At 52.7% G+C, this 14,445-nt stretch overlaps 1 protein-coding gene across 6 annotated transcripts in view; it reads right to left on the bottom strand.

Annotated features, from left to right (window-relative positions):
- Nucleotides 1–248: 248 nt before the first annotated feature.
- Fgd3 (FYVE, RhoGEF and PH domain containing 3) overlaps nt 249–14,445 on the bottom strand; it is a 60,837-nt gene continuing 46,640 nt past the window's right edge. For all 6 annotated transcript variants that reach the window (XM_028863836.2, XM_037205743.1, XM_037205741.1 and 3 more), the window contains 6 exons: nt 14,305–14,412; nt 12,956–13,018; nt 7,080–7,202; nt 4,889–5,029; nt 3,351–3,491; nt 249–2,722 (listed from right to left, as the gene is read on the bottom strand). In XM_028863836.2, the coding sequence (XP_028719669.1) occupies nt 2,471–2,722; nt 3,351–3,491; nt 4,889–5,029; nt 7,080–7,202; nt 12,956–13,018; nt 14,305–14,412 (828 nt within the window). In that variant the 3' untranslated portion in view covers nt 249–2,470. The remainder of the gene's footprint in view (nt 2,723–3,350; nt 3,492–4,888; nt 5,030–7,079; nt 7,203–12,955; nt 13,019–14,304; nt 14,413–14,445) is intronic.

Here is a 14,445-nt window from a genome sequence, read left to right as displayed (position 1 = left end):
AACCACCTGAGGGGGTGCTGGAAACTGAACTGTGGTCCTTTGTAAGAGCAGCAAGTGCTCTTAACTGTTGAGTCTCCTTCCCATGCCCCAATCCTCCCTTTTGAAATGGGAACACTTATTCTGTATCATTGCATATTAGAAGTATATAACTTGTATTATTTTTTATTTCACAGGGCCTTGAAGTTAAGAGATTACCTGAGACTCAGCAGAGACTCTGTGCTTATACCTTGGGAAAAATTTGAAATTGGGAAGTTTGTATATGCTTTATGAAATGAATAATAATAAATAATAAATGAATAAGGCTTCCAAGGATAGAATGATAAGGTTTAAAAGTGATGGGTTTGAGTGTCAAATTGACAAGGGGTAGACTTGGGATGGTTGGTGTTGCCAGCCTGGTAGGATTCAGAATCACTAAGATGACAAAATTCCGGCCATGTCATTAGGGTCCTTTCCAGAAAGGTTTAATTGAGAAGAGAAAACCCACCCCGAATGTGAACAGCAACATTCCCCGGCTTAGGAATAAATAAAAAAGAGAAAGCGGGTAGGACCCCAGTTCATCCCTTCCTGCTCCCTGACTGGACAGAACGCAGCCAGCGCTCCCGCAGCCTGTTTTCCCCATCGTGACGGACTGTGCCCTCTAACTGTGAGCCAAACAAACCCTTTCTTCTGTAAGGTGCTTGTCCAATATGTTGTCCCAGCAACAAGAAAAGCAAGTTATACACCTTTCTGCTCAGGAAGCTCCAGGGGCTCCCAAACCGCAAGCTGACTAGTCCACCTCCTGGGGCAGGATCCACAGAGGCATCCTCCTCAGGCTCTGGTTCTTCAGAGGATAGGCACTTGGAATCCTTGAACTGCAAAGGCCAGAACGTCTGTGAGCAGGAGGAAGCAGCAGAAGATGGGCAGAGCATGAAGGCTGTGGCCATCTGGAACGTCCACCATGAGTGTGCTGAGCCAAGGAAGGCGCCTCCTTCGATTGGTTTTCCACCTGGACCACCTTCACCACTGCCCCATCCAGAACTGGGCAAGGTCTTCACTGCATTCCCTTGAGTAGGAGCTAAAAGACCCCGGCCTCCTTCCTCCAAGTGTGCAAGTGTTCAGCTTGTTTTGCTGTTTCCTCTGGGTGAAGTGGGACCATTCAGCTCAGCATGGTGAGTGCCAAGCAGAGAACCAGGTGTTTGCAAGCAATCCCCAGGCAGCCATGCCTGGTCTAGCTGGCTCTTGCATAGGCTCAGCTGTGCTCTGACACTTGACCTGTACCCTTGTATCCTGTCCATCTCACCCCTGCCCCACACATCTTACCTCTGCCCCGTCCACCTCACTTCTGCTCCAACCCACTTTACTTTTACCCCATCCTACCTTACCTGAGCCCCCGTCTCACCTGAGGCCCCACCCCATCCTAGCTTTCCAGTGTTCCCTATAACCTGCACCCATTTCTGGCTCTGCATCCCCTCACCTCACCAGGTAGTTGCTCTTATGCCTGCCTAGCTGTCCCCACACAGTGCTGTGCTGATGCTAGTGTGCTGGAATCCTGAAGGACCGAAACTCCATCACTGTTCTCTAAATTTCCTCTTCCTCCAGAGGCAACAACCCCCTGAACCCCATGACCTTCGTCACAACCCCACAACTTGACTGCTAGCATCCTCACCCTGCCATATGGCCTAGCTGCTCACCCACTCCCTGCAGCATCTGGGATACAGAACTGCTCTCCCAGACGAGAGTGTGGTCCATGCCATTTTGTCACCTTTGCCCACCATCCCTCTGCTAGCCACCTGGCTTGAGGGGAATCCTGTGAAGAGTGGATCTGAAGGTCCTGAGACTGATGGCCAGCATTTATTTATACTGGCAAGCATGGTACCTGCCCCTAGAGGGGCCAGTCTGAAATCTCACCAACCTGCCACACAGGGGTGAGGGCCGGCCTCCTCACAGTCTCTGCGTGTGGCTGTATGGGAATGGCAGGATGAGAAGGCCCTTGCTCCTTTCCCTTCAAGCACTCAGCAGGGATAGTAGATGAGCAGTGCTTCAGGGGAGAGCAGAGTGTAGGTGTGGAGCTCAGAGGAGTGGCACTCAGGTCGTGGTCCACCTCACACAGGGTCCGGCTCACACAGTGGGTAGATGGACAAAGGCCAGGTCAGACACCCCTGCCTTTCCCAGAGTGATATCACATCAGGTTAGACGTGATCACGGCTGGGGGGTGCCCCCCGGCCTCCTTGTGCCTTTGAGGGCTGAGATGACATTTGCTTTGCAGTGGCCATTCTCCTCTGCTCTGACCACAATGCCGGGGCTGGAGCCCGAAGCCCAACTCATGTCTAAGACTTGTGGAGTGATCTAGGGCCCACTGCTACTCTTCTCTGGGCCATCAGTCTGTCCTCAGCGGTCCCAGGAGTCCTTCATTCCTTCATGTGACTTCTAAGGTCACCCAAGAAGAACACAGGGCGCACACAATCATGGGAAGGACAGCAGGAGGCCCTGATCATGGAGTGTCGGTGCTTGCCGAGGCTCGGGGCTGCGAGGCACCTGGTCTGTCCCCAGATGTGTCCCCACGGGCAGCGGTGCTCAGGACTTCCAGCCAACACCGCTGCAGCTGTGTGGAGGGGGCGCTCAGCCACCAGGTCTGTGGGCCCCGATGCAGCTTCCACACACACCCTGCCTCCAGCCCCTCCTCAGGCTCGGGCACCGTTACAGTACAGCCAGAGAGAGGGATGGTATGCAGCAGTCTGCCGGCCTGCAGGAAAGACAGAGGGTCAGTGGGCCCTTCAGCTCACACCGGCGGCCACCCAAGCAGGCCACCATGCCCAGGCCCACATAGTGCAGCCTGTCACCAGGACAACTGCAGACAGGCTGCCCGGCAGGCTTTCAGGTGGCTGGGAGGAGGTTCTGTCCATTTCAACAGACCTCCCCAGATCCATGGCTTCCCTCAGAACCCCTGTCCCAGGTAGGTGAGGCAGGACAACTCCTGTGACTTAGCAATGGGGGTTGAGAGCAGCAGGACAAGGCTCAGCAAGTGCCCAGCAGATGCTCATGCATCTGCCCAAGACGTCTGAATGAACGAAGGGGTGAGTGAATGAATGTGTGGGGAGGAGGGTCCAGCCTCTGCATCCCTTGACTATGTCTGCTCCCACTCTGGCTGTCTTTGGGATTTTGACATTACAGGAACCCGTCTTCCATGAGAGGGGAGCAGAGGGTTATTCTGGGCATTGGGAGAAGTGGAGGCCCAGGTCACATGACTGGAGGGGTCAAAGAAGTGGCCCAGACCTGCTGTGGGCACTTCAGGCTTGAGGCTGTGCACTGTGGCAGCAGAGAACATCTCACAGCACATAGCCCTGGGCATGAATAAGGACAGGAACACATACCTGGCTGCCTGCCAGCAGGTCTAGCACCTGAGGACCTGACTCAGGGATGTCCGCCCACACTTCACGCCAGGTTGTACCATTGTCTGACAGACGCAGGGTGCTGCAGAGCAGGCTGGGCCGAGGCTCCACAGAGGGAGGCTTCTGGAGACAGAACAATAGGTTGGTGGTAGTGTCACCTGAGGAGTCTGGGCCTGGCCCAGGGCCCGTGTTTGGAAGGAGGTGACCACGGAGACATGGCCTGGATACAGGCTGAGGCTAGCTTTCTATGGTTCTAAGGGTCACTGGAGGCCAGTGAGTGGGTGCATGTGGTCTCAAGTAGGTTTGGAGTCGGGCCTTCTTAGGAGACCATTCCAGATCAGGACAACATCAAAGTATCAAGGGGAAGCCAGGCATGGTGCTCTGTGTTTATAATCTCAGCACTTGGGAGGCTGAGGCAGGAGGATTGTAAGTCTCAGGCTGGCCTGGGATACATAATACAATAAACAAATAAATAAATGGAGGAAGTTCAATAGTAAGTACAAGAGTATGGTCACATGGTGGATGGACCAAACACATTATACCCTCCACCCTACACAGACTACATACCCCCACTCACCACATACATATTTTCCATGTCACACATGTGTGCACACATACCTCACATACACCTCCTGTGGACCCTGCTTCCTTTCTGATGTGTTTTAGTGCTACCATGGAAACAAGACCCCTGAGCCACATGAACATGGTTCTGATACCTCTTGCTGGAGATGATCCACCCAGGACTCAGTGCCCCTCCAAGGCCTTAGGCCACATCCTCAGGACTCCCAGAATACATCTTCAGATTGAGAGTGCAGAGTGAAGGCCGATCAGCAGGTGGGGTCAGAGCCTCACCTCAAGGCTGCTGTAGCCTCAGTCCTTAAGAGTCTTATGCCCTTGGCTTCCTAGACACATCTACCAGCCAGGGTGGCAGGAGTTTGACAGTTGTTGACCCTAGCCCTCTTGGACCATCCCACACCATCTTTGGGAGGGAGACTGACATTTGAGATAACTCCCAGGAGACCACAATGGCATGCATCAAAGTGGAGACAAAGGAGAATGTATTTTTCCTGGTAAACAAAGGCTTTCTTTTCAGAGATGTCCAGCCACTCCATAAAAGGGACTGTGTCCTTTAAGAAGAAAGGCTGGGAAAGTAGCAGCCACATTCAGGAAGAGGAGGTAGTAATGGAGGAGGAGCTGGCACCCAAAACCGCTCCCCCATCATTAACCACCAGCAGCACATCCAAGGCTCTACCTGCCCTAAGGTAAAGGAGTTGCTCCATGAACCTCAATGCCTAGATTTGGGGGCAGTTTCATGCTGCACCTCCAATCAGGCACAGAGTGGAGCTGACACGTTTCCATCTAACTCCTAGGTGCAAATGGTTCCCAGGCCCTGGCCCTGACTAGTCCTGAGAAGTCTTTAGACATGTACATACTCCAAGCAGCTTTCCCTGATTACAGACCTGTGGACCACAGAGATGCCCCCTGCATCCGTCCTGGTCCCAGGAACCAGGGACACCTACCTCTGCATTCTGTTTGAGCTCAGTGGGAGTCTCAGAGCTAGGGCTTGCAGGGACCAAGGGCTCTTCCAGGAAACACTCTCGGCAGACACGGCTTTGCTTACTGTTCTCAGCCTTGAACTCGGAGCACTTCCTACAGATGACCTGCAAGACAAGAGGGTGCCTTTGACCATGCATGTATCCTGAGCAGATGAGGAGGAAAGACCTGTAGAGGGAGGGGGCAATGCTTGTCCTGGGATGCTGGAAGCCACATCTAAGGGCAGAGTGACTTTAGTCTCCCTAGGTGCCCAGGACCCGTTTGCCTTACAAGGGCCACCCAGAGTTCAGAAGCCCTGCATGTAAGAAGAGCATAGCCTACTCACGTAAGAAGACCCAAGACACTGCCATTAAGAAAATACACATCAAAACCATGGCTCAGTCAGTAAAGTGTTTGCTGTGCCATCATGAGGACCTGAGTTCAGATCTCCACGGCCCATGTAAAAGCTGTGTGTAGTGGCTTGCCTCTAACAATCCCAGAGCTGGGGAGAGAGATGGACAGGTGCTTGGAGCTCACTGGTCAGCCAGCCTAGCTGAACTGAGTAGCTCTGGATTCGATGGGAGACCCTGGACTCCTGAACCACCCCCCCCCCCCGTCACTGGCAGACCCCTCTGCTCCTTAGAGTGTCCTTTCTCTCTTCTGCCTTGGTCTCCCTTCCTCTGCTGAATCTTTCTCCAAGCACAAGTTTCTTCTGTCTTAGGACCACCACACCTCCTTTCAGCACTCCATTCTTTCCTTTGTCCTGGTTATTTTTACACCTTTGGCTGACATTGCCTGGGTCACAACAACCTTGGCTTTCTTTCTTTTTTTTTTTTTTTTTTTTTTTTTTTTTTTTTTGGTTTTTCGAGACAGGGTTTCTCTGTGTAGCTTTGCGCCTTTCCTGGAACTCACTTGGTAGCCCAGGCTGGCCTCGAACTCACAGAGATCCGCCTGCCTCTGCCTCCCAAGTGCTGGGATTAAAAACCTTGGCTTTCTTGTGGCCAAATTAAATGCAAGGATTATTTGGTCTGAACATATTCAAGTCTTTGAAACATGGGCGTTTTCCTGGATGCTCACCCCTCTCTGAATGGCCTCTGGTACCTCCTGCCTCCATTTTTTAACTGGACAATCCCATGCAGGTAGTACCCTGGAACATACTGGCCCTCCCCACACTCCACATTAACCAGCCAGCCTGGGATCTTTCACTTCAACTGCAGCCCAGGTTCTGGGTAAAGCATCCCTTACAACTCTTCCATTCTTTTTGTTTGTTTGTTTTTTTGTTTTGAGATAGGGTTTCTTTGTATAACACTGGCTGTCCTGGAACTTACTCTGTAGACCAGGCTGGCCTCAAACTCACAAAGATCTGCCTGCCTCTGCCTCCCAGGTGCTGGGATTAAAGGTGACATCTTCCATAAGGACGCTATCATCACCTCTCTATCACAGGACAGAAACACTACATCTTACTCACTCCCAGCTTGGGCACTGAGGCTCCAAGGCTAGCAGTTTTACAGGTGGAAGGAATGTTGTGAGACATCAGAGCCACCCAGAAATTAGCTTTTACTTTAGAGGTTCACACTCAAGAACATCTATATGTAGGGGACTACGTTCTGGGTTAAATGTGAAATGTCTCCTACAGGCTCCTATGTGAGAACACTCGGTGTTTTGGAAGAGTGTAGAAAACATTGTTAGAGGAAGTGAGTCACTAGGGGAAGGATAGGGCCTAATGTTTGATAGCCCAACCCCACTTCCTGTCCACTTCCTGCTTCCTGACGGCAGATACAACATGACCAGGTACTTCATACCCGTGATTGCCATGGATTGTGTGCCCTCATAGCACATAGTGAACTAAAACAAAGCCTTCTTCTATTGAGTTGGTTTCTGCCAGGTATCACATGTTAGAGCAATGAGAAAAGTTATACAGGGTCTGGAGGAGGCAGGCTTATGGGGGCTGCCGTGCGGCTCACAGAGCCCGCCAGCTGTGCACATGATGACTCTCAAGAAGTACATACCACCCATGCTAGTAGTACATGCTAGTAGTGCATGCTAGTAGTGCATGCTAGTAGTGCATGCTAGTAGTGCATGCTAGTAGTGGCTGCTGCCCACCCACTAGAACCTGTGAAGGTTCAGTGAGATCCACCTGGCCCCTGTCCAATCCACTCCCCTTTGCCCCGCGCTCACCTCGCCACACAGCTTGCAGCGATACCTCCTCTTGGTGATGGAGTTGAAGGTCTCACCACAGCTCTTACATCCAGGCTTCTCTTTGTCACGTCTTGTTTTAGAGGACAACTTTCTGGACTCGATCTACAAGGAGGCAAGTGGCCATTGTCAGCTTCAGAGTGTGAGCACATGATGACCCACTGTGGGTGGGCGTGGGTGTGGGTGTGTATGTGGGGGGTAGCTAAGGATTCTATGAGTGGCCATGCCCAGAGCAAAAGTGGACATTGTAGACGGGGACAGGCAGCCCTTCCCCCAGGGACCACCCCAGTGCATCATGCATCACAGCACACACTGCCTGAAGTAAGGTTCCAAGAGGTCAAGACAGCTGGGCCAGTGGCTTTGTCTGGTGTGTCTGAGAAAATATTGTGAGGCGAAGTGGAAGAAAGTGGTGTGGACAGGAGTCTACACAGATGGCACCTGCTGCCAGAGCCTGGGGTGTCCTTGACTGCATCCCAGAGGGGTCGTGTGACCCCTAGATCCGAGGGTCACTCTTCACCCTGTCACATGCCTAGTCTGTGTGGAGCACTTGGCGACAGGCACAGCATATGCATAGGCACACATGTGCACCCACCTGCCTGGGTGCCAATCCTGCAGAAACAGGCCATGTGAGGAAAACAAGCCAGTGAGGCTGTGTTCAGACTTGACCTCTTGCTGTGTCTCCTGCAGCACTGCCACTTGCCATTTTGTGAGTCCTTGCCCCGAGGACAAAGGAGGAAGATGGTCTTGACCTCCTCCCTCTACAATGTACCTTGTTCTCAGGTCCACTGTCAAGGCTTGGTGCCCAGTCGGTGGCGGGCAGGCATTCCAGACCTGACATGCAAAACCCTCACTCTCAAGGGCTCTGAGTCTTCCTGCATCGAACTGTACCCCTCACCTAGCCTCAGGACCCCCCAGCCCTATATAAGACTTTCCCATTGTGGCCTCCTCTCAGGAGTGCGGAAGTGTTCAAGTGTTCATGGAGATGGGGGGGCGGCTAAGGCAGGAAAGAAGACAGAGGAGCAGAAGGATCAGGCCTGCTCTAGCCCTGCAGCCGCCACCTTCTACACATTCAGAATGTCTATGTTCCTGTTTCCTGTGAGGACTCTAAATGTCAAGGTGCTGGCATTAATTGGTGGCCGAATAGCCCTGACATGTGGTGGCTCTCGGGGACCTCAGGCAGAACCCCCAACTCTTAGTCCTACAAGGTAGTTGAGAATGCTGGAGGCTCTGGGGGTCACCAGGGTATGCTAGTGGGGGCACTTGGGGATGGAGGAAAGGCTGAGGTGAGCTGGGGTGTGACCAAGAGCTCAGGCTCTGGGACCAATGGGGTTCACACAAAGGGAAGTTCCTGAGGCAAAGAGCTTAAGATGTCGGGACCTAGTAGATTAGATGACAGAAGTCCCTCAGCAGCTGCTGCTTCTTCTTCTTCTTCTTCTTCTTCTTCTTCTTCTTCTTCTTCTTCTTCTTCTTCTTCTTCTTCTTCTTCTTCTTCCTTCTTCCTTCTTCCTTCTTCTTTCTTTTTGAGACAGGGTTTCTCTGTGTAGCTTTGGTGCCTGTCCTGGATCTTGCTCTGTAGACTAGGCTGGCCTCGAACTTACAGAGATCTGCCTGGCTCTGCTTCCCATGTGCTGGGATTAAAGGCATGCACCACCACTGCCCGGCTGTCCCTCAGCTTCTTTCATCTAGTAAGCATCACCTGGCCAAGACAGGGCTGCCAATCTGTGTGCTCAGACAGGAGCTTTAGCCCCACATGGATCCCATGATGATGAGGTCCACTGTGGCCCACCATTCATGGGACTTGATCTCCAGCCATGCCTGGGACTTGATCTCCAACCATGCCATCCACAACACAAGAGGCCTGGTTGAATTGCTGATCACAGGAGATGAGGCAGCCAAGGCATGATGACACCCATGTATATAGCCAAGGACAGGTCTCCCAACCAAGTATACTTCCTTCATGGATGAGATCACCAGGCAGGGCTGACCAATGGACTTGAACCAGATTTCCTGTCCAAGTGATGCAGGACAGGAAGTCTAGGTTCAAGACTGCCAGGAAGTAACTGGCAAAGCAGCTCCAGCCAAAAGCATCTACAACATCAACCCAGAAACTGTTCTCCACTGAGGGTCAACAGAGTTTATTTCTTCAGTGTCCCTGCTTTGGAAGGTTAGCTTGGTAGCTAAAGGGACCTCCCAGTAAGAGAGATGTGAGCCCTAGTCAGCAGCCTATATCAAGTCATACGATGACCCAGCAGTCCATTCAGACACAGGCTAAGGACCTCAGGTCCTGTTGGAAGTCATTCCAAGAGGAGGTGGCCACGCTCAGCTGAAGCCAAGCCTGGCCCCTCTGCTCCTCTAATGGCAATTCTGTTCTGGAACTCAATGGCGGATACAGAATAGGGCCTTATGGAGAAAAGGCAGTTCCAGTATCACAGAGACACCATTCATTGCCTTGTGGGTGATTAGGGACGGTGCTTTGATGACACCTTGGATAGGTCTATGTCACTTAGAGTAGGTCTGGAGCTCTGAGGTCAGGGGAAGACTTTCAGATTGTGGTGTGTGTGTGTGTGTGTGTGTGTGTGTGTGTGTGTGTGTGTGTGTGTGTATGTGTGTTTCTGTGAAGAACAACTGGACTTTTACTCCTAACAGAATGAGGAAGTCTTTGAATTCTGCAAGGGTGCTTGCAAAGCTTCCTGGATGGGGTTTGGCTTCTCTTAGGAAAGAGGGGCTGACAGAGGATGTACGTCAGAAGACACCTAGGCACAGGACACAAGCCCAGTACATTGAAGGGATTTGTTTTCCTCTCCAAACATGCCAAGAGGTGGCGTAAGTCTGGCACCCATAGCCAAAACCCTTCTGATTGAAAATGAAGCCTTGCTTTTGAGTGTCTTGTAGGTTTCCTCTGTGGTATACCCTATCAAGGTGTTCAGTGCAGGTTCACAGATGTCTCTGAACCATCCTGAGCTCACCAAAATCTCAGCTCAGCTCTGCTCAGCTCAGCTCAGCTCTGCTCAGGGGAGGAGTCGAGGGGGAAGCTCATGGCCATACTCCACTGGAGTATCTGCTGTTGTGGACCTGTTTGTTGGAGGAAGGGCTGGCCTCCGCTTGGTTCAGTGAGGAGAAGGGACAAGGACTTCAGAATTGGACATTGGGCTGCTGTGGGGTGAATGTTGTGAACCTTTAAAAGGCTCTGTCCCGGGGCAGAAGCAGAAAAGAAAGTGGGACAGACGAGGTATCAAGAATGGCCGTGGTGCCAGCAGGTATGGTGACCATGTCCTGATCCAGGCAGGTCCTGGGTATGGCTTGAGGCCTTGACTCTGGGGCTCCCAGCTGTCCCTTCCCAACCAAAGGACATGGACAACTAGCAAGAACAGCCCGTATTAGGTACCCTAGAGCTCTCTTTCTCAGAAGGCAGTAAGGCTGGAGTAGGCAATACTTACCTACGGCTTCAATCCGGAGCCAACTCTACTTCCTTCCAGCTGCATCCAACTAATCTTGGCACTGACCCCCACTTAGCCCCAGCTGTGGGACATCTTACTTGCAAGCACCACCGCTAATGTCCTCAGGGGCATCCCTGGCACCACTGTTCCTATAAACAGTCCGCTTCCCCACCCTGAACCTCTGCCCGCCTACAGCTCCTGGAGGCTAATGGTTCCCTTTCCAGGGCCTGTGGGCTTAGCCCTAGAGATTGCATAGACAAACTGGTGATTCCCTGGGCCTGGATGCCTGAGGCATCAGCTGGTCACCAGAAATACTTCCACAAGCCCACCCCGGGGCTGAGGACTGGACAGTGCGGGAACAGATGAGTTCAAGACCTCATCAGAGAGATAGTCATGGATAGCTATCCTGGCCAAAAGATGTGGGGCTGGCTTAGGAGCATTCCAGACTCTGAGTTCACGAACTGCTGAGCCTGGCTTGACCAGGTGACTATGCGTCCCTCTGGAAGCTCAACTGTGGTACAGCCATATAACCACAAGCTTCAGGAAAGAGACTAACAGGATTGCAAGACTCTGGGTAAGGCCAACCTCATACTCAAGTGTGCACGCACATGCACACACGCATGCACACACGCACGCATGCACGCACATGTGCACGCACACACTAGCTACTCAGAAGGTTGATACTAGGTTAGGTGGTATGACAATGAGCAGTATTTATCAGGAACCCTGGGACAAGCCATGGGGCTTCCTGGAGGAAGGCAGAGCTAACAGTGGGTACCAAGGCCTGAGGCCTGATGGAGCCAGGGGAGGCGAGACCATGGCCAGTGAGTTGCAGGAGGCAGGAACATGCAGATAGTGCAGGAAGCCCCTGGGGTGTCTAAACGTTTGTTTCCCCTCGGCTGCATGCAACACATTCAGATTTCCTGACTTCCAGTTTCAACAGAGCTCGACTTTGGGGTGCCTGTCTGCTCTGGGAGGCCAGACAGCAGCAGCATTTCAACAAGGGGCTCTCCTCTTGTCTACTTCCTTTTTATTTCAGGGTCTGCCATGTTCTTTCCTCATCATACCTCTGAGAAGTTTCAGCCCTCCCTCAAGCCTCACAAGCGTTCTCAGGTTGCCTGACAAACGGCCAGCATGAGCTCACAACTGTGGGGCTTGGGGAAGCTGTGGTCACAAGGAAGGGGAACAGCAATATTCAGGCCACCCCGACAGGCCATGGCTCCATACTGTCTGTCTGTGCACTGGACTCACTGTCACACCAGCCCTCCTCTGTTCTCTATCCCAGGCCGCTCCTCCCACACCTGTCCCTCACCTGCTTCAAGGCAGCTCACCTGACTGACCTGAGCTTATGTCCTCCTCTTTGTGGGGACAAAACCCCAGCAGTTGCAAGCTAACAAGGCCATATTTTCAGAGTTCCAGGCCTGAGTCACCAGCTGTTCTGAGCCCCAGTCAGGTAGCTCTTTCCTGTCTCCAATGCAAGGAGATCCGGGCTATGCATGAGCAACTGAGAGATGGAAACAGGCAAACGAAACAGAGACACAGAGACAGTGTGAACGAGAGACACAGAGACAGAATGAGAGACAGAGAAAGAGGGGGAGGTAAAGAGCAGGCACACTGGAAGGGGAGGCAGGTGTGCAGGGGAGAACAAGGGACTGTGGCCCGGGGTAGTGTCAAGGGGCCCAGGGAAGAGCCCATGTCTGGGATGGGCTGGAGACACCTTACCAGTCACTCCCCTAATGCAGTAGTCCATCAGGACCCAGCAAGATGCCAGGCAGAATCATCACTCCAGGCCACAAGTGAAGCTACGACCCAGAGTTGTCCCAACTACTGTTGTCACGGCTGTTTGAGACTGTCAAGCCCCAAAGTGATGATGTGGCTCAGTTGTTGGTACTCAAGCCACAGCAAATGTGTGTGTGCCTCAGCCTATCATACATCCCAAATTAAAATAAAGACTGCCCCCTCCAAGTTTCCATGGTCAGTCCCTAGCAGACAGGCACAGGAGCCCAGCCGCCTGTCTCTGAGAACACATGGGGAGAGAGATGGGGAGTTCACAGCTTCCAGAAAACCTGCTTGGTATGAGGGACAAACCTGTCTTCACATCACTGTCATAGGGAGCTGGCTCTTCTTTCCTACACATATTGTCAAGGTGAAATTTACACACAGCTAGCTCGTAAGTATTCATACAGAGATCAAATGGTACACATAGTTGTGTAATGCCCACCAACAGACTCCCCACAGCCCCCACCTCTGGTACTTAGGTCACCAGTACCTTGCCTCAGGCACAGCCTCACATCTACACACCCAGGCCCTGAGAACACAGGAGAGGGCAAACTGACTCTTAGATCCTCACCCTCCAGGATCCTTGGTCTGACCCCTCCCCCACCTCCCACTCCTGCTACTCCCTGGGTGTCAGTCACTCACCCCTGCAGTACCCCCATTGCTGTCGGCTGCTCCTACGGTTTCCACAGAGCTGGCACTCGTGATCTGGAAGAGAACAGAGATCAGTGTGAATCGGTTTCCCAGTCACATGGCGTGGCCCGTGTAGCAGAAGACATTTCCTCCACCTAACACCTCTATGCATCGAGGGGTAATGTAAACGAGAGAAGTGGTCTAATAAATGCTGGGACTCCAGAAGCCACACCTTCCCTGAACCGAAGGGTGTCTGTGGGTGAGGCTGACTTGGCCCACCCTAATCCTGAAACCGAAAAATCACACGTTGTGGAAAGGATGAGGTGGTCCCTGAGGATGCTCTCCTCATCCTTGTGGTGTGTGAAGAGAGTCTGCAGGCTTTCTAGTGCTCCAGGCCCAGCTGACTAACAACAGCCGGCTCTGTACCCTTAGTCTCTAAGTCATCGCCCTCAAACAGCTGACAGGCTCCTTCCTTCAAAGAGTGCTAACTTGTCCTCAAAAATATATCCAGGAAAAATGGGAGCAGATTTGATGCAAATAAATAAGGAGCAGGCAGACCCTGAGGACAGGAGGCCAGCCAGACTGAGGAGTTAGGATGGGCCAGCTGTTCCCTCCAGATGCACCAGGTGAGTGTGAGCAAAGCAGCCCATGAAGGTGGAGCGAGGGGGTGCAGGAGGGGTGGGCATCACTGTTCCAGGGGGCCTCTTCCCAGGAGCTTTTGCTGTGACCTCTGTCTGGTGCAGCCTCTAGGGCCGTCCTCCCACAGGGCAGACATCATCTTCCACGTCGGGTCTGCTCTCTCAATTCTGGGGAAGCCCCGACATGAGGGACGTCCATGCCTACTCCTGCTCTGCCGTGTCTTCTTAGTGTACCTCTGGGGCCACTCAAGGGGATGGAGAATCATATGCCCCTGGTTCTGCTGGCAGAGGGCTTGGAGCTGACACCTCAGGGGTCCAGGGGAATTTGGAGAGAAAACATAAGCACAAAAAGACATCCACTAGCTGTTCCAAGTGGAGTGTGTGAAAAAGGCACCAGGACCTGAGGATGCTTGTACCACTGCAGTGGCCTGGGAGTGTCACTCAGCTTCTGAGACTCAATTCCACAGGAGGAAGATGAGGTCCCTTGGTGCTCATAGCTGCCTTGCTGAAGGCATGGAGATGTCCATCTAGCACTAGAGGAGCACTTCCTCCTCATGGACCCTGACCTGCAAGGCAGCAGGTCCATCAGGTTGCAGCTGTACTTAATGAGTACCCGGGCAAGCAGGGAAATGCGTGTTCATGCTGTCTGCACAATACCCCTAGGCCTCACTCCCTGGCCAAGAGCTGAGTCCCACTTCCCCCGACAACAGGCTGCTGACTCACGGGCTGGTCTGGGGACAGGCTGGGCTCCTCATCCAGACTACAGGCACCGCCGAAGGCCCTGAAGGTCTCACTCTTCTGTTTGTGCTTCTCCACAGTGGCCTGGATAACCTGGACACACAGCAAAGCCAAAGGGCTGTCAGA

The sequence above is a fragment of the Peromyscus leucopus genome, chromosome 5, assembly GCF_004664715.2.
Source record: "Peromyscus leucopus breed LL Stock chromosome 5, UCI_PerLeu_2.1, whole genome shotgun sequence".
NCBI classification, from domain to species: domain Eukaryota; kingdom Metazoa; phylum Chordata; class Mammalia; order Rodentia; family Cricetidae; genus Peromyscus; species Peromyscus leucopus.
This window is presented reverse-complemented; position numbering and strand designations above follow the sequence as displayed.